The sequence below is a fragment of the Oncorhynchus gorbuscha genome, linkage group LG08, assembly GCF_021184085.1.
Source record: "Oncorhynchus gorbuscha isolate QuinsamMale2020 ecotype Even-year linkage group LG08, OgorEven_v1.0, whole genome shotgun sequence".
Taxonomy (NCBI): Eukaryota; Metazoa; Chordata; class Actinopteri; order Salmoniformes; family Salmonidae; genus Oncorhynchus; species Oncorhynchus gorbuscha.
Window position 1 is genome coordinate 78,133,951 of NC_060180.1, and position 21,673 is coordinate 78,155,623.

Here is a 21,673-nt window from a genome sequence, read left to right on the forward strand (position 1 = left end):
CAGAGATCATACTGGTTGGAAACACCCCAGAGATCATACTGGTTGGAAACACCCCAGAGATCATACTGGTTGGAAACACCCCAGAGTTCATACTGGTTGGAAACACCCCAGAGTTCATACTGGTTGGAAACACCCCAGAGTTCATACTGGTTGGAAACACCCCAGAGATCATACTGGTTGGAAACACCCCAGAGTCAAACACCCCAGAGATCATACTGGTTGGAAACACCCCAGAGTCATACTGGTTGGAAACACCCCAGAGTTCATACTGGTTGGAAACACCCCAGAGATCATACTGGTTGGAAACACCCCAGAGATCATACTGGTTGGAAACACCCCAGAGATCATACTGGTTGGAAACACCCCAGAGGTCATACTGGTTGGAAACACCCCAGAGGTCATACTGGTTGGAAACACCCCAGAGATCATACTGGTTGGAAACACCCCAGAGATCATACTGGTTGGAAACACCCCAGAGATCATACTGGTTGGAAACACCCCAGAGATCATACTGGTTGGAAACTGGAAACACCCCAGAGATCATACTGGTTGGAAACACATACTGGTTGGAAACACCCCAGAGGTCATACTGGTTGGAAACACCCCAGAGATCATACTGGTTGGAAACACCCCAGAGGTCATACTGTCTGGAAACACCCCAGAGATCATACTGGTTGGAAACACCCCAGAGATCATACTGGTTGGAAACACCCCAGAGATCATACTGGTTGGAAACACCCCAGAGATCATACTGGTTGGAAACACCCCAGAGATCATACTGGTTGGAAACACCCCAGAGATCATACTGGTTGGAAACACCCCAGAGATCATACTGGTTGGAAACACCCCAGAGGTCATACTGGTTGGAAACACCCCAGAGATCATACTGGTTGGAAACACCCCAGAGATCATACTGGTTGGAAACACCCCAGAGATCATACTGGTTGGAAACACCCCAGAGTTCATACTGGAAACACCCCAGAGATCATACTGGTTCATACTGGAAACACCCCAGAGATCATACTGGTTGGAAACACCCCAGGAGATCATACTGGTTGGAAACACCCCAGAGATCATACTGGTTGGAAACACCCCAGAGATCATACTGGTTGGAAACACCCCAGAGATCATACTGGTTGGAAACACCCCAGAGATCATACTGGTTGGAAACACCCCAGAGATCATACTGGTTGGAAACACCCCAGAGATCATACTGGTTGGAAACACCCCAGAGATCATACTGGTTGGAAACACCCCAGAGATCATACTGGTTGGAAACACCCCAGAGATCATACTGGTTGGAAACACCCCAGAGATCATACTGGTTGGAAACACCCCAGAGTCATACTGGTTGGAAACACCCCAGAGATCATACTGGTTGGAAACACCCCAGAGATCATACTGGTTGGAAACACCCCAGAGATCATACTGGTTGGAAACACCCCAGAGATCATACTGGTTGGAAACACCCCAGAGATCATACTGGTTGGAAACACCCCAGAGATCATACTGGTTGGAAACACCCCAGAGTTCATACTGGTTGGAAACACCCCAGAGATCATACTGGTTGGAAACACCCCAGAGATCATACTGGTTGGAAACACCCCAGAGATCATACTGGTTGGAAACACCCCAGAGATCATACTGGTTGGAAACACCCCAGAGATCATACTGGTTGGAAACACCCCAGAGATCATACTGGTTGGAAACACCCCAGAGATCATACTGTCTGGAAACACCCCAGAGGTCATACTGGTTGGAAACACCCCAGAGATCATACTGGTTGGAAACACCCCAGAGGTCATACTGTCTGGAAACACCCCAGAGATCATACTTGGTAGAAACACCCCAGAGTTCATACTTGGTAGAAACACCCCAGAGATCATACTTGGTAGAAACACCCCAGAGTTCATACTGGTTGGAAACACCCCAGAGATCATACTGGTTGGAAACACCCCAGATCTCATACTTGGTCTCATACTGGTTGGAAACACCCCAGAGATCATACTGGTTGGAAACACCCCAGAGATCATACTGGTTGGAAACACCCCAGAGATCATACTGGTTGGAAACACCCCAGAGATCATACTGGTCTGGAATACTGGTTGGAAACACCCCAGAGATCATACTGTCTGGAAACACCCCAGAGGTCATACTGTCTGGAAACACCCCAGAGGTCATACTGTCTGGAAACACCCCAGAGGTCATACTGTCTGGAAACACCCCAGAGGTCATACTGTCTGGAAACACCCCAGAGGTCATACTGTCTGTGGAAACACCCCAGAGTTCATACTTGGTGGAAACACCCCAGAGTTCATACTTGGTGGAAACACCCCAGAGTTCATACTGGTTGGAAACACCCCAGAGTTCATACTTGGTGGAAACACCCCAGAGATCATACTGGTTGGAAACACCCCAGAGTTCATACTGGTTGGAAACACCCCAGAGTTCATACTGGTTGGAAACACCCCAGAGATCATACTGGTTGGAAACACCCCAGAGATCATACTGGTTGGAAACACCCCAGAGATCATACTGGTTGGAAACACCCCAGAGATCATACTGGTTGGAAACACCCCAGAGTTCATACTGGTTGGAAACACCCCAGAGTTCATACTGGTTGGAAACACCCCAGAGATCATACTGGTTGGAAACACCCCAGAGATCATACTGGTTGGAAACACCCCAGAGATCATACTGGTTGGAAACACCCTAGAGATCATACTGGTTGGAAACACCCCAGAGTTCATACTGGTTGGAAACACCCCAGAGATCATACTGGTTGGAAACACCCCAGAGTTCATACTGGTTGGAAACACCCCAGAGATCATACTGGTTGGAAACACCCCAGAGATCATACTGGTTGGAAACACCCCAGAGATCATACTGGTTGGAAACACCCCAGAGATCATACTGGTTGGAAACACCCCAGAGATCATACTGGTTGGAAACACCCCAGAGATCATACTGGTTGGAAACACCCCAGAGATCATACTGGTTGGAAACACCCCAGAGGTCATACTGTCTGGAAACACCCCAGAGGTCATACTGTCTGGAAACACCCCAGAGGTCATACTGTCTGGAAACACCCCAGAGGTCATACTGTCTGGAAACACCCCAGAGGTCATACTGTCTGGAAACACCCCAGAGGTCATACTGTCTGGAAACACCCCAGAGGTCATACTTGGTGGAAACACCCCAGAGTTCATACTTGGTGGAAACACCCCAGAGTTCATACTTGGTGGAAACACCCCAGAGTTCATACTTGGTGGAAACACCCCAGAGATCATACTGGTTGGAAACACCCCAGAGTTCATACTGGTTGGAAACACCCCAGAGTTCATACTGGTTGGAAACACCCCAGAGATCATACTTGGTGGAAACACCCCAGAGATCATACTGGTTGGAAACACCCCAGAGATCATACTGGTTGGAAACACCCCAGAGTTCATACTGGTTGGAAACACCCCAGAGATCATACTGGTTGGAAACACCCCAGAGATCATACTGGGAAACACCCCAGAGAAACACCCCCCAGAGATCATACTGGTTGGAAACACCCCAGAGTTCATACTGGTTGGAAACACCCCAGAGTTCATACTGGTTGGAAACACCCCAGAGTTCATACTGGTTGGAAACACCCCAGAGTTCATACTGGCTGGAAACACCCCAGAGTTCATACTGGTTGGAAACACCCCAGAGTTCATACTGGTTGGAAACACCCCAGAGTTCATACTGGTTGGAAACACCCCAGAGATCATACTGGTTGGAAACACCCCAGAGATCATACTTGGTCAATGCCTCTTTGGGGAAGGTGTCAGGATCAAAAGACATGCCATGAGCAGAGCCCAGGTAAAAAAGAATAGGAAAGATTACCTCTGTCTTCTGAGAACTCTGGGACTATCCCAGGGACAAGAAACCCTGGGACTATCCCAGGGACCAAGAAACCCTGGGACTATCCCAGGGACCAAGAAACCCTGGGACTATCCCAGGGACCAAGAAACCCTGGGACTATCCCAGGAACAAGAAACCCTGGGACTATCCCAGGGACCAAGAAACCCTGGGACTATCCCAGGGACCAAGAAACCCTGGGACTATCCCAGGGACCAAGAAACCCTGGGACTATCCCAGGAACAAGAAACCCTGGGACTATCCCAGGAACAAGAAACCCTGGGACTATCCAGGGACAATAAAGCATGGGACTATCCCAGGAACAAGATAGCATGGGACTATCCCAGGGACAAGAAAGCCCTGGGACTATCCCAGGGACAAGATACCCTGGGACTATCCCAGGAACAAGAAAGCCCTGGGACTATCTCAGGAACAAGAAAGCCCTGGGACTATCCCAGGAACAAGAAAGCCCTGGGACTATCCCAGGAACAAGAAAGCCCTGGGACTATCCCAGGAACAAGAAAGCCCTGGGACTATCCCAGGAACAAGATACCCTGGGACTATCCCAGGAACAAGAAAGCCCTGGGACTATCCCAGGGACAAGAAAGCCCTGGGACTATCCCAGGGACAAGAAAGCCCTGGGACTATCCCAGGGACAAGAAAGCCCTGGGACTATCCCAGGAACAAGACATTCTTGAACTATCCCAGGGACAAGAAATCCTAATTACACACATGTGAATGCCAAAGACACACCAGAATGGCTTTCCAATAGGTGTAGAGTGAATGGCCCAGTCTCAATCCTGACTTTAATCTGCTTAAAAAAACAGAAACAAAGTTTGAATATTGCTTCTCCATCAAAGATTTCCAACCAAATGTGCTTGAACATTTTTGACAAAAACAATTAATGTAATTTTAAAACAGCAAAATGTGAATACAAGGGGTATACTTTCACCAGCTAAACATTTTGTATACACACCGACAGGCCTACTGTACATATGTTTAAATACATATTATACTGAAACACATTGACTAAATCCCTATCGTTTACACATTATACTGAAACACATTGATTAAATCCCCATCGTTTACTTTATCTCTAGAACAATTTCTTAATGAATACCACTAACGTATACCATTTCTAATTGTAGTGGTACATGGATATGCTTTCCTCTCAGGCTAGTCGGGTAAGATCAATTTAAACTAACTATCACCATTCAAAATGAGAATTACACACAATAAATCGGATATAATAACATATTAATAATGTATTATTTAAAGTGCTAGACTTACATTTTGCTCAAAGCTCTAGGATATGAGGGAATTAAGTCTGTGACTGTGAATGTTGTCGATATTGATCATCTTTGTCTCACAGTGTATTGTGATGGCCAGTTCCTCCTCCATCTTGGGAAAATGGGAAATCAGGTCCTGCAACGAACCACACGGCTTCATCTGTCAGCGTAAAGTTGGTGAGAACAGACATTCTCCTCCTCTTCTCTCGCTCTCTCCTTCTTTCTCTCCCCTACTCTTCATCCTCTTCTTCCTCCTCCTTTTTGTCTCCATCCTCGGCCCTGTGATTTGTAATGTGACTAAGTGTTGCTCTGTCCTCCTAGACTCAGGCATCCCAGTCCCGACACCGACAGTGTTACCTAGAGGCTGGGTGAAGCTGGCCAACGACTCCTACAAGGTGCTGCCCCAGAACAGGACATGGCCCGAAGCCCGGATGCAGTGTGAGGCTGAGGAGGGCCAGCTGGCTAGCACCCTGGATGAACTGTCAGTAGCCTACCTGGAGCTGCAGGCTCTGAAGCTGCAGACACCACTGTGGATTGGACTCAATAGGAATGAGGTACAGTACTAGCTGTCTCTTCAGGTGCAACGGGCTCCTCCTCAGAACAGGCAGGTTATTGGTACTGTTGGATTCTGGGTGAAACTTGGAACATATCTATACTCAAGACATGATGGAGCATAAGTAATACTATAGTATCTGAGGGGTGATAGAGACTGGTTACAGTAATACTATAGTATCTGAGGGGTGATAGAGACTGGTTGGTACATCAGTAATACTATAGTATCTGAGGGGTGATAGAGACTGGTTGTAGTAATACTATAGTATCTGAGGGGTGATAGAGACTGGTTGGTACATCAGTATTACTATAGTATCTGAGGGGTGATAGAGACTGGTTGTTATATCAGTAATACTATAGTATCTGAGGGGTGATAGAGACTGGTTGGTACATCAGTAATACTATAGTATCTGAGGGGTGATAGAGACTGGTTGTAGTAATACTATAGTATCTGAGGGTGATAGAGACTGGTTGTAGTAATACTATAGTATCTGAGGGGTGATAGAGACTGGTTGTAGTAATACTATAGTATCTGAGGGGTGATAGAGACTGGTTGTAGTAATACTATAGTATCTGAGGGGTGATAGAGACTGGTTGTAGTAATACTATAGTATCTGAGGGGTGATAGAGACTGGTTGGTATATCAGTAATACTATAGTATCTGAGGGGTGATAGAGACTGGTTGGTACATCAGTAATACTATAGTATCTGAGGGGTGATAGAGACTGGTTGTAGTAATACTATAGTATCTGAGGGGTGATAGAGACTGGTTGTAGTAATACTATAGTATAGTACTGTAATATAACATGGGATTCAGATTGTCAGGAAAGGCTAGTGTACTGTAATATAACATGGAGTTCAGATCGTCAGGAAAGGCTAGTGTACTGTAATGTAACATGGAGTTCAGATCATCAGGAAAGGCTAGTGTACTGTAATGTAACATGGAGTTCAGATCGTCAGGAAAGGCTGGAGTACTGTAATGTAACATGGAGTTCAGATCGTCAGGGCGGTGCCAGCAGGAATCAAACCCATGAGAGTGACGTTGGGAGCGCCGTGCTCTACCAACTGACTTACAGCTGTAGTGGTTTGTTTTTTCAGACGCACGGCTACTTCAGGTGGATGGACGGCTGGCCCTTGAGCATGAACCGGTGGGCCCAAGACGAGCCCAGCAGAGACCGGCCCTGTGTCTACCTGGATGTGGAAGGCACCTGGAAGACAGCCCTTTGTAACAACACCTACCCCAGTGTGTGTAAGCAGTCCCCAGGTAAGACAGTCACTTACCCCAGTGTGTTAGTAGTTGTCAGGTGAGACAGGTACCTACCCCAGTGTGTTAGTAGTCCCCAGGTGAGACAGGTACCTAACCCAGTGTGTTAGTAGTCACCAGGTGAGACCGGTACCTACCCCAGTGTGTTAGTAGTCACCAGGTGAGACAGGTACCTACCCCAGTGTGTTAGTAGTCACCAGGTGAGACAGGTACCTACCCCAGTGTGTTAGTAGTCTCCAGGTGAGACAGGTACCTACCCCAGTGTGTTAGTAGTCACCAGGTGAGACAGGTACCTACCCCAGTGTGTTGGTAGTCCCCAGGTGAGACAGGTACCTACCCCAGTGTGTTAGTAGTCACCAGCTGAGACAGGTACCTACCCCAGTCTGTTGGTAGTCCCCAGGTGAGACAGGTACCTACCCCAGTGTGTGAAAGCAGCAGGCTGGGAAGGATCCTATTGGTTGGTCCTTATGCTGCTCCGTAATACCATTGGCTAGTGTCTCCCAGAGAGGATATCCTATTGGTTAATCCCTGTGCAGTGCTGTAATCCTTTTGGTTTGTTCCCCACAGCCGTCCCGCCCACGGCCCCACCCCAGTACCCTGGGGAATGTATCCAGGAGGAGCAGGAGGAGATCAGTGGTAGAAACACTCCCTGGTTCTGGTTGCCTTTCAGAGGGCACTGCTACAGCTTCGTCATTAATGACATAGAGTGGGCCGACGCCTCCACCAGCTGTACACGTAAAGGTAGGAGGAGCCTCAAATCCAAGGGTGTGTCGAAAAATGCCGTCCTATTGAATCCCCGTGATTTCTGACAAGTTGACTTGTCAGGAGAGAGAGGAGATTTGAGGCCATGTAACACATTACATTCAGAACTCTTCAGGGTACATGCGTTCACATTCAATATGCCAGGCCTTATACGGGGTGCCGTTATAAAATGGTGCATTTTTTGGACAGGGCCCATCTCCCATTCTCTCCCATTCTCCTCCAAGTCTGGACTGGTTGACTGAATTGTTGGAAGAAAGGTGGCACCCAGACTGATGATTTAGGACACAGACTGATACACCTATCTAATGCTTTAGTACCCAGACTGATACACCTATCTAATGCTTTAGTACCCAGACTGATACACCTATCTAATGCTTTAGGACACAGACTGATACACCTATCTAATGCTTTAGTACCCAGACTGATACACCTATCTAATGCTTTAGGACACAGACTGATACACCTATCTAATGCTTTAGTACCCAGACTGATACACCTATCTAATGCTTTTAGTACCCAGACTGATACACCTATCTAATGCTTTAGTACCCAGACTGATACACCTATCTAATGCTTTAGTACCCAGACTGACACACCTATCTAATGCTTTAGTACCCAGACTGATACACCTATCTAATGCTTTAGTACCCAGACTGATACACCTATCTAATGCTTTAGTACCCAGACTGATACACCTATCTAATGCTTTAGTACCCAGACTGATACACCTATCTAATGCTTTAGTACCCAGACTGATACACCTATCTAATGCTTTAGTACCCAGACTGATACACCTATCTAATGCTTTAGTACCCAGACTGATACACCTATCTAATGCTTTAGTACCCAGACTGATACACCTATCTAATGCTTTAGTACCCAGACTGATACACCTATCTAATGCTTTAGTACCCAGACTGATACACCTATCTAATGCTTTAGTACCCAGACTGATACACCTATCTAATGCTTTAGTACCCAGACTGATACACCTATCTAATGCTTTAGTACCCAGACTGATACACCTATCTAATGCTTTATGCTTTAATGCTTTAGTACCCAGACTGATACACCTATCTAATGCTTTAGTACCCAGACTGATACACCTATCTAATGCTTTAGTACCCAGACTGATACACCTATCTAATGCTTTAGTACCCAGACTGATACACCTATCTAATGCTTTAGTACCCAGACTGATACACCTATCTAATGCTTTAGTACCCAGACTGATACACCTATCTAATGCTTTAGTACCCAGACTGATACACCTATCTAATGCTTTAGTACCCAGACTGATACACCTATCTAATGCTTTAGTACCCAGACTGACACACCTATCTAATGCTTTAGTACCCAGACTGATACACCTATCTAATGCTTTAGTACCCAGACTGATACACCTATCTAATGCTTTAGTACCCAGACTGATACACCTATCTAATGCTTTAGTACCCAGACTGATACACCTATCTAATGCTTTAGTACCCAGACTGATACACCTATCTAATGCTTTAGTACCCAGACTGATACACCTATCTAATGCTTTAGTACCCAGACTGATACACCTATCTAATGCTTTAGTACCCAGACTGATACACCTATCTAATGCTTTAGTACCCAGACTGATACACCTATCTAATGCTTTAGTACCCAGACTGATACACCTATCTAATGCTTTAGTACCCAGACTGATACACCTATCTAATGCTTTAGTACCCAGACTGATACACCTATCTAATGCTTTAGTACCCAGACTGATACACCTATCTAATGCTTTAGTACCCAGACTGATACACCTATCTAATGCTTTAGTACCCAGACTGATACACCTATCTAATGCTTTAGTACCCAGACTGATACACCTATCTAATGCTTTAGTACCCAGACTGATACACCTATCTAATGCTTTAGTACCCAGACTGATACACCTATCTAATGCTTTAGTACCCAGACTGATACACCTATCTAATGCTTTAGTACCCAGACTGATACACCTATCTAATGCTTTAGTACCCAGACTGATACACCTATCTAATGCTTTAGTACCCAGACTGATACACCTATCTAATGCTTTAGTACCCAGACTGATACACCTATCTAATGCTTTAGTACCCAGACTGATACACCTATCTAATGCTTTAGTACCCAGACTGATACACCTATCTAATGCTTTAGTACCCAGACTGATACACCTATCTAATGCTTTAGTACCCAGACTGATACACCTATCTAATGCTTTAGTACCCAGACTGATACACCTATCTAATGCTTTAGTACCCAGACTGATACACCTATCTAATGCTTTAGTACCCAGACTGATACACCTATCTAATGCTTTAGACTGATACACCTATCTAATGATTTAGTACCCAGACTGATACACCTATCTAATGCTTTAGTACCCAGACTGATACACCTATCTAATGCTTTAGTACCCAGACTGATACACCTATCTAATGATTTAGGACACAGACTGATACACCTATCTAATGCTTTAGTACCCAGACTGATACACCTATCTAATGCTTTAGTACCCAGACTGATACACCTATCTAATGCTTTAGTACCCAGACTGATACACCTATCTAATGCTTTAGTACCCAGACTGATACACCTATCTAATGCTTTAGTACCCAGACTGATACACCTATCTAATGCTTTAGTACCCAGACTGATACACCTATCTAATGATTTAGGACACAGACTGATACACCTATCTAATGCTTTAGTACCCAGACTGATACACCTATCTAATGCTTTAGTACCCAGACTGATACACCTATCTAATGCTTTAGTACCCAGACTGATACACCTATCTAATGCTTTAGTACCCAGACTGATACACCTATCTAATGCTTTAGTACCCAGACTGATACACATATCTAATGCTTTAGTACCCAGACTGATACACCTATCTAATGCTTTAGTACCCAGACTGATACACCTATCTAATGCTTTAGTACCCAGACTGATACACCTATCTAATGCTTTAGTACCCAGACTGATACACCTATCTAATGCTTTAGTACCCAGACTGATACACCTATCTAATGCTTTAGTACCCAGACTGATACACCTATCTAATGCTTTAGTACCCAGACTGATACACCTATCTAATGCTTTAGTACCCAGACTGATACACCTATCTAATGCTTTAGGACACAGACTGATACACCTATCTAATGATTTAGTACCCAGACTGATACACCTATCTAATGCTTTAGTACCCAGACTGATACACCTATCTAATGCTTTAGGACACAGACTGATACACCTATCTAATGATTTAGGACACAGACTGATACACCTATCTAATGATTTAGGACACAGACTGATACACCTATCTAATGCTTTAGGACACAGACTGATACACCTATCTAATGCTTTAGGACACAGACTGATACACCTATCTACTGCTTTAGTACCCAGACGGATACACCTATCTAATGCTTTAGTACCCAGACGGATACACCTATCTAATGCTTTAGTACCCAGACTGATACACCTATCTAATGCTTTAGGACACAGACTGATACACCTATCTAATGCTTTAGTACCCAGACTGATACACCTATCTAATGCTTTAGGACACAGACTGATACACCTATCTAATGCTTTAGGACACAGACTGATACACCTATCTAATGATTTAGGACACAGACTGATACACCTATCTAATGCTTTAGTACCCAGACTGATACACCTATCTAATGCTTTAGGACACAGACTGATACACCTATCTAATGCTTTAGGACACAGACTGATACACCTATCTAATGCTTTAGGACACAGACTGATACACCTATCTAATGATTTTAGTACTCAGACTGATACACCTATCTACTGCTTTAGTACCCAGACTGATACACCTATCTAATGCTTTAGTACCCAGACGGATACACCTATCTAATGCTTTAGGACACAGACTGATACACCTATCTAATGATTTTAGTACTCAGACTGATACACCTATCTACTGCTTTAGTACCCAGACTGATACACCTATCTAATGCTTTAGTACCCAGACGGATACACCTATCTAATGCTTTAGGACACAGACTGATACACCTATCTAATGATTTTAGTACTCAGACTGATACACCTATCTACTGCTTTAGTACCCAGACTGATACACCTATCTAATGCTTTAGTACCCAGACGGATACACCTATCTAATGCTTTAGTACCCAGACGGATACACCTATCTAATGCTTTAGTACCCAGACTGATACACCTATCTAATGCTTTAGGACACAGACTGATACACCTATCTAATGCTTTAGTACCCAGACTGATACACCTATCTAATGCTTTAGGACACAGACTGATACACCTATCTAATGCTTTAGGACACAGACTGATACACCTATCTAATGATTTAGGACACAGACTGATACACCTATCTAATGCTTTAGTACCCAGACTGATACACCTATCTAATGCTTTAGGACACAGACTGATACACCTATCTAATGCTTTAGGACACAGACTGATACACCTATCTAATGCTTTAGGACACAGACTGATACACCTATCTAATGATTTTAGTACTCAGACTGATACACCTATCTACTGCTTTAGTACCCAGACTGATACACCTATCTAATGCTTTAGTACCCAGACGGATACACCTATCTAATGCTTTAGGACACAGACTGATACACCTATCTAATGATTTTAGTACCCAGACTGATACACCTATCTACTGCTTTAGTACCCAGACTGATACACCTATCTACTGCTTTAGTACCCAGACGGATACACCTATCTAATGCTTTAGTACCCAGACGGATACACCTATCTAATGCTTTAGTACCCAGACTGATACACCTATCTAATGCTTTAGGACACAGACTGATACACCTATCTAATGCTTTAGTACCCAGACTGATACACCTATCTAATGCTTTAGGACACAGACTGATACACCTATCTAATGCTTTAGGACACAGACTGATACACCTATCTAATGATTTAGGACACAGACTGATACACCTATCTAATGCTTTAGTACCCAGACTGATACACCTATCTAATGCTTTAGGACACAGACTGATACACCTATCTAATGCTTTAGGACACAGACTGATACACCTATCTAATGCTTTAGGACACAGACTGATACACCTATCTAATGATTTTAGTACTCAGACTGATACACCTATCTACTGCTTTAGTACCCAGACTGATACACCTATCTAATGCTTTAGTACCCAGACGGATACACCTATCTAATGCTTTAGGACACAGACTGATACACCTATCTAATGATTTTAGTACTCAGACTGATACACCTATCTACTGCTTTAGTACCCAGACTGATACACCTATCTAATGCTTTAGTACCCAGACGGATACACCTATCTAATGCTTTAGGACACAGACTGATACACCTATCTAATGATTTTAGTACTCAGACTGATACACCTATCTACTGCTTTAGTACCCAGACTGATACACCTATCTAATGCTTTAGTACCCAGACGGATACACCTATCTAATGCTTTAGTACCCAGACGGATACACCTATCTAATGCTTTAGTACCCAGACTGATACACCTATCTAATGCTTTAGGACACAGACTGATACACCTATCTAATGCTTTAGTACCCAGACTGATACACCTATCTAATGCTTTAGGACACAGACTGATACACCTATCTAATGCTTTAGGACACAGACTGATACACCTATCTAATGATTTAGGACACAGACTGATACACCTATCTAATGCTTTAGTACCCAGACTGATACACCTATCTAATGCTTTAGGACACAGACTGATACACCTATCTAATGCTTTAGGACACAGACTGATACACATATCTAATGCTTTAGGACACAGACTGATACACCTATCTAATGATTTTAGTACTCAGACTGATACACCTATCTACTGCTTTAGTACCCAGACTGATACACCTATCTAATGCTTTAGTACCCAGACGGATACACCTATCTAATGCTTTTACATCCTGGTGTGGAGTGAAATGGTGAACGCTTCAGGGAGAAAAGGGGAGAATTGGGATGCAGTTTTCCATGAACTGGGATTGGGATGCAGTTTTCCATGAACTGGGATTGGGATGCAGTTTTCCATGAACTGGAATTGGGATGCAGTTTTCCATGAACTGGAATTGGGATGCAGTTTTCCATGAACTGGGATTGGGATGCAGTTTTCCATGAACTGGAATTGGGATGCAGTTTTCCATGAACTGGAATTGGGATGCAGTTTTCCATGAACTGGAATTGGGATGCAGTTTTCCATGAACTGGAATTGGGATGCAGTTTTCCATGAACTGGGATTGGGATGCAGTTTTCCATGAACTGGAATTGGGATGCAGTTTTCCATGAACTGGAATTGGGATGCAGTTTTCCATGAACTGGAATTGGGATGCAGTTTTCCATGAACTGGGATTGGGATGCAGTTTTCCATGAACTGGAATTGGGATGCAGTTTTCCATGAACTGGAATTGGGATGCAGTTTTCCATGAACTGGAATTGGGATCCAGTTTTCCATGAACTGGAATTGGGATGCAGTTTTCCATGAACTGGAATTGGGATGCAGTTTTCCATGAACTGGAATTGGGATGCAGTTTTCCATGAACTGGAATTGGGATGCAGTTTTCCATGAACTGGAATTGGGATGCAGTTTTCCATGAACTGGAATTGGGATGCAGTTTTCCATGAACTGGAATTGGGATGCAGTTTTCCATGAACTGGAATTGGGATGCAGTTTTCCATGAACTGGGATTGGGATGCAGTTTTCCATGAACTGGAATTGGGATGCAGTTTTCCATGAACTGGAATTGGGATGCAGTTTTCCATGAACTGGGATTGGGATGCAGTTTTCCATGAACTGGAATTGGGATGCAGTTTTCCATGAACTGGAATTGGGATGCAGTTTTCCATGAACTGGAATTGGGATGCAGTTTTCCATGAACTGGAATTGGGATGCAGTTTTCCATGAACTGGAATTGGGATGCAGTTTTCCATGAACTGGGATTGGGATGCAGTTTTCCATGAACTGGAATTGGGATGCAGTTTTCCATGAACTGGAATTGGGATGCAGTTTTCCATGAACTGGAATTGGGATCCAGTTTTCCATGAACTGGAATTGGGATGCAGTTTTCCATGAACTGGAATTGGGATGCAGTTTTCCATGAACTGGGATTGGGATGCAGTTTTCCATGAACTGGAATTGGGATGCAGTTTTCCATGAACTGGGATTGGGATGCAGTTTTCCATGAACTGGAATTGGGATGCAGTTTTCCATGAACTGGGATTGGGATGCAGTTTTCCATGAACTGGAATTGGGATGCAGTTTTCTTCTTCTTTGGGTAGAACAAACCGTAAAGAAAGTAAATGGATTAACACCATACTTCACTGTGTGTGGATTAACACCATACTTCACTGTGTGTGGATTAACACCATACTTCACTGTGTGTGGATTAACACCATACTTCACTGTGTGTGGATTAACACCATACTTCACTGTGTGGGATTAACACCATACTTCACTGTGTGTGGATTAACACCATACTTCACTGTGTGTGGATTAACACCATACTTCACTGTGTGTGGATTAACACCAATACTTCACTGTGTGTGGATTAACACCATACTTCACTGTGTGTGGATTAACACCATACTTCACTGTGTGTGATTAACACCATACTTCACTGTGTGTGGATTAACACCATACTTCACTGTGTGTGGATTAACACCATACTTCACTGTGTGTGGATTAACACCATACTTCACTGTGTGTGGATTAACACCATACTTCACTGTGTGTGGATTAACACCATACTTCACTGTGTGTGGATTAACACCATACTTCACTGTGTGTGGATTAACACCATACTTCACTGTGTGTTAACACCATACTTCACTGTGGATTAACACCATACTTCACTGTGTGTGGATTAACACCATACTTCACTGTGTGTGGATTAACACCATACTTCACTGTGTGTGGATTAACACCATACTTCACTGTGTGTGGATTAACACCATACTTCACTGTGTGTGGATTAACACCATACTTCACTGTGTGTGGATTAACACCATACTTCACTGTGTGTGGATTAACACCATACTTCACTGTGTGTGGATTAACACCATACTTCACTGTGTGTGGATTAACACCATACTTCACTGTGTGTGGATTAACACCATACTTCACTGTGTGTGGATTAACACCATACTTCACTGTGTGTGGATTAACACCAATACTTCACTGTGTGTGGATTAACACCATACTTCACTGTGTGTGGATTAACACCATACTTCACTGTGTGTGGATTAACACCATACTTCACTGTGTGTGGATTAACACCATACTTCACTGTGTGTGGATTAACACCATACTTCACTGTGTGTGGATTAACACCATACTTCACTGTGATTAACACCATACTTCACTGTGTGTGGATTAACACCACACCATACTTCACTGTGTGTGGATTAACACCATACTTCACTGTGTGTGGATTAACACCATACTTCACTGTGTGTGGATTAACACCATACTTCACTGTGTGTGGATTAACACCATACTTCACTGTGTGTGGATTAACACCATACTTCACTGTGTGTGGATTAACACCATACTTCACTGTGTGTGGATTAACACCATACTTCACTGTGTGTGGATTAACACCATACTTCACTGTGTGTGGATTAACACCATACTTCACTGTGTGTGGATTAACACCATACTTCACTGTGTGTGGATTAACACCATACTTCACTGTGTGTGGATTAACACCATACTTCACTGTGTGTGGATTAACACCATACTTCACTGTGTGTGGATTAACACCATACTTCACTGTGTGTGGATTAACACCATACTTCACTGTGTGTGGATTAACACCATACTTCACTGTGTGTGGATTAACACCATACTTCACTGTGTGTGGATTAACACCATACTTCACTGTGTGTGGATTAACACCATACTTCACTGTGTGTGGATTAACACCATACTTCACTGTGTGTGGATTAACACCATACTTCACTGTGTGTGGATTAACACCATACTTCACTGTGTGTGGATTAACACCATACTTCACTGTGTGTGGATTAACACCATACTTCACTGTGTGTGGATTAACACCATACTTCACTGTTCACCATACTTCACTGTGGATTAACACCATACTTCACTGTGTGTGGATTAACACCATACTTCACTGTGTGTGGATTAACACCATACTTCACTGTGTGTGGATTAACACCATACTTCACTGTGTGTGGATTAACACCATACTTCACTGTGTGTGGATTAACACCATACTTCACTGTGTGTGGATTAACACCATACTTCACTGTACTTCACTGTGGATTAACACCATACTTCACTGTGTGTGGATTAACACCATACTTCACTGTGTGTGGATTAACACCATACTTCACTGTGTGTGGATTAACACCATACTTCACTGTGTGTGGATTAACACCATACTTCACTGTGTGTGGATTAACACCATACTTCACTGTGTGTGGATTAACACCATACTTCACTGTGTGTGGATTAACACCATACTTCACTGTGTGTGGATTAACACCATACTTCACTGTGTGTGGATTAACACCATACTTCACTGTGTGTGGATTAACACCATACTTCACTGTGTGGGATTAACACCATACTTCACTGTGTGTGGATTAACACCATACTTCACTGTGTGTGGATTAACACCATACTTCACTGTGTGTGGATTAACACCATACTTCACTGTGTGTGGATTAACACCATACTTCACTGTGTGTGGATTAACACCATACTTCACTGTGTGTGGATTAACACCATACTTCACTGTGTGTGGATTAACACCATACTTCACTGTGTGTGGATTAACACCATACTTCACTGTGTGTGGATTAACACCATACTTCACTGTGTGTGGATTAACACCATACTTCACTGTGTGTGGATTAACACCATACTTCACTGTGTGTGGATTAACACCATACTTCACTGTGTGTGGATTAACACCATACTTCACTGTGTGTGGATTAACACCATACTTCACTGTGTGTGGATTAACACCATACTTCACTGTGTGTGGATTAACACCATACTTCACTGTGTGTGGATTAACACCATACTTCATTAACACCATACTTCACTGTGTGGATTAACACCATACTTCACTGTGTGTGGATTAACACCATACTTCACTGTGTGTGGATTAACACCATACTTCACTGTGTGTGGATTAACACCATACTTCACTGTGTGTGGATTAACACCATACTTCACTGTGTGTGGATTAACACCATACTTCACTGTGTGTGAAGAGGCGTCTCTGGTGAGCATCGAGGATCCTGAAGAACTCCGCTTCATAAAGAGCAACCTGGAGGTTCTTAAAGACAGCTACTCCTCCTTCTGGATTGGCCTGTACAAAACACACCTAGGTAACTACCAATCCTTCTAGATAGACCTGTTCAAAACACACCTAGGTAACTACCGATCCTTCTGGATTGGCCTGTTCAAAACACACCTAGGTAACTACCAATCCTTCTAGATAGACTTGTTCAAAACACACCTAGGTAACTACCAATCCTTCTTGATAGACCTGTTCAAAACACACCTAGAAACAATCCTTCTAGATAGGCCTGTTCAAAACACACCTAGGTAACTACCAATCCTTCAAGATTGGCCTGTACAAAACACACCTAGGTAACTACCAATCCTTCTAGATAGGCCTGTTCAAAACACTCCTCGGTAACTACCAATCCTTCAAGATAGGCCTGTACAAAACACACCTAGATAACTACCAATCCTTCTAGATAGGCCTTTACAACACACACCTAGAAACAATCCTTCTAGATAGGCTTGTACGAAACACACCTTGGTAACTACCAATCCTTCTAGATAGGCCTTTACAAAACACACCTAGGGAACTACCAATCCTTCTAGATAAGCCTGTACAAAACACAACTAGGTAACTACATATCCTTCTAGGTAGGCCTTTACAAAACACACCTAGGTAACTACCAATCCTTCTAAGTAGGCCTGTACAAAACACACCTAGGTAACTACATATCCTTCTAGATAGACCTGGACAAAACACACCTACGTAACTACCAATCCTTCTAGGTAGGCCTGTACAAAACACACCTAGGTAACTACCAATCCTTCTAGGTAGGCCTGTACAAAACACACCTAGGTAACTACCAAGCCTTCTAGATAGGCCTGTTCAAAACACACCTAGGTAACTACCAATCCTTCTCGATAGGCCTGTACAAAACACTCCTAGGTACCTACCAATCCTTCTAGATAGGCTTGTACAAAACACACCTAGGTAACTACCAATCCTTCTAGGTAGGCCTGTACAAAACACACCTAGGTAACTACCAATCCTTCTAGATAGGCCTGTACAAAACACACCTACACTTTTATAATAAAAGGGTTCCAAAATGGTTCTTCGGCTGTCACCATTTTTTTGTAAGTGTGCAGGTAACTACATGACTAACTGTTGCAGGTCAGTGGAAGTGGCAAGACCAACCACTGCTGGACTACATTAACTGGGCAGAGGGACAGCCTCAGGACTCTTCCTATTTCTATGGATATATGCTATCCTCCGATGGGACTTGGGGCACTGCCTCCAGGTGGGATGATAAACCATACATCTGCAAGAAGCCCAAAGGTGAGACAGACCATACATCTGTAGGAAAGACGAGGTTGAGACAGACCATACATCTGTAGGAAAGACGAGGTTGAGACAGACCATACATCTGTAGGAAAGACGAGGTTGAGACAGACCATACATCTGTAGGAAAGACGAGGTTGAGACAGACCATACATCTGTAGGAAAGACGAGGTTGAGACAGACCATACATCTGTAGGAAAGACGAGGTTGAGACAGACCATACATCTGTAGGAAAGACGAGGTTGAGACAGACCATACATCTGTAGGAAAGACGAGGTTGAGACAGACCATACATCTGTAGGAAAGACGAGGTTGAGTAATTTCCTCACCATCTTAAATAAGCATGCCCCTTTAAAAAATGTGGAACTAAGAACAGATATAGACCTTTGTTCACTCCACACCTGACTGCCATCGACCAGCACAAAAACATCCTGTGGCGGACTGCAATAGCATCGAATAGTCCCCGCGATATGCAACTTTTCAGGGAAGTCGGGAACCAATACACGCAGTCAGTCGGGAAAGCAAAGACTAGCTTTTCAAACAGAAATATGCATCCTGTAGCTCTAACTCCAAAACGTTTTGGGACACTGTAAAGTTCATGGAGAATAAGAGCACCTCCTCGTAACTATCCACTGCACTGAGGCTAGGTAACACTGTCACCATCGATAAATCCACAATAATGGAGAATTTCAATAACCATTTCTCACCGGCTGGCCTTGTTTTTCTCCTGGCTACCCCAACACCGATCAACAGCTCCACACCCCCCGCGGCTACTTGCCCAATTAACCACTCTGTCAATTAACCACTGTGGACAACTACAAATACCTAGGTGTCTGCTTAGACTGCAAACTCTCCTTCCAGACTCACATTAAGCATCTCCAATCCAAAGTTAAATCTAGAATCGGCTTCCTATTTCGCAACAAAGCCTCCTTCACTCACGGCACCAAACATACCCTCTTAAAACTGAATATCCTACCGATCCTTCACTTCGGCGATGTCATTTACAAAATAGCTTCTAACACTCTACTCAGCAAACTGGATGCAGTCTATCACAGTGCCATCCATTTTGTCACCAAATACTCTTATAGCACCCACCACTGCGACCTGTATGCTCTAGTCGGCTGGCCCTCGCTATATATTCGTCGCCAGACACACTGGCTCCAGGTCATCTATAAGTTGATGCTAGGTAATGTTCCCTCTTATCTCAGCTCACTGGTCACGATAACAACACCCACCCATAGCATGTACTCTAGCAGGTATATCTCACTGGCCATCCCCAAAGCCAACGTCCTTTGGCCGCCTTTCCTTCCAGTTCTCTGCTGCCAATGACTGGAAAGAATTGCAAAAATCCCTGAAGCTGGAGACTTATATTTCCCTCACTAACTTTAAACATCAGCTATCTGAGCAGTTTACCAATCGCTGCAGCTGTACGTAGCCCATCTGTAAATAGCCCACCCAATCTACCTACCTCATCCCCATATTGTTTTTATGTACTTTTCTGCTCTTTTGCACACAAGTATTTCAACTTTCACATCATCATCTGCTCATCTATCACTCCAGTGCTAACTTGCTAAATTGTAATTACTTCACTACTATGGGCTTTTTTTGTTGCCTTGCCTCCTCATGCCATTTGCACACACTGTATATAGACTTTCCTTTTTTTCTATTGCGTTATTGGCTGAGCCCTTGTTTATCCCATGTGTAGCTCTGTGTTGTTTGTGTCGCACTGCTTTGCTTTACCTTGGCCAGGTCGCAGTTGTTAATGAGAACTTGTTCTCAACTAGTTTACCTGATTAAATAAAGGTGAAATAAAAACTAAATAGACAGCGTTGGACCTTTTAATAAAACCTTGTTATTAATCCTCTCTGTTCCACCTCCAGTTCTACCAGAAACACCACCAACACATGGTGAGTCATGAATGAATGAGCCAATCAATCATCCAACCCATCATCCATCCTTCAATCAACTAATCAATCAATCAGTCAATGAATGATCAGTCTATTACCACTCTGTCAATTAACCACTCTGTCAATTAACCACTCTGTCAATTAACCACTCTGTCAATGAACCACTCTCTCAATTAACCACTCTGTCATTTAACCACTCTGTCATTTAACCACTCTGTCAATTAACCACTCTGTCATTTAACCACTCTGTCATTTAACCACTCTGTCAATGAACCACTCTGTCATTTAACCACTCTGTCATTTAACCACTCTGTCAATGAACCACTCTGTCATTTAACCAC

The 21,673-nt window shown here is 43.5% G+C and overlaps 1 protein-coding gene across 2 annotated transcripts in view; it reads left to right on the forward strand.

The window, feature by feature from the left end:
• LOC124042207 (macrophage mannose receptor 1-like) overlaps nt 1-21,673 on the forward strand; it is a 70,140-nt gene that overhangs the window by 46,097 nt on the left and 2,370 nt on the right. Inside the window, exons 24-31 of one of the 2 annotated variants that reach the window (XM_046360621.1) lie at nt 5,040-5,075; nt 5,264-5,357; nt 5,502-5,734; nt 6,831-6,996; nt 7,564-7,737; nt 18,071-18,187; nt 19,258-19,422; nt 21,306-21,332. In XM_046360621.1, coding sequence (XP_046216577.1) covers nt 5,040-5,075; nt 5,264-5,357; nt 5,502-5,734; nt 6,831-6,996; nt 7,564-7,737; nt 18,071-18,187; nt 19,258-19,422; nt 21,306-21,332 — 1,012 coding nt within the window. Of the gene's footprint in view, nt 1-5,039; nt 5,076-5,263; nt 5,358-5,501; nt 5,735-6,830; nt 6,997-7,563; nt 7,738-18,070; nt 18,188-19,257; nt 19,423-21,305; nt 21,333-21,673 lie in introns of those variants that run through there. The other variant, XR_006840052.1, reaches the window with a different exon arrangement.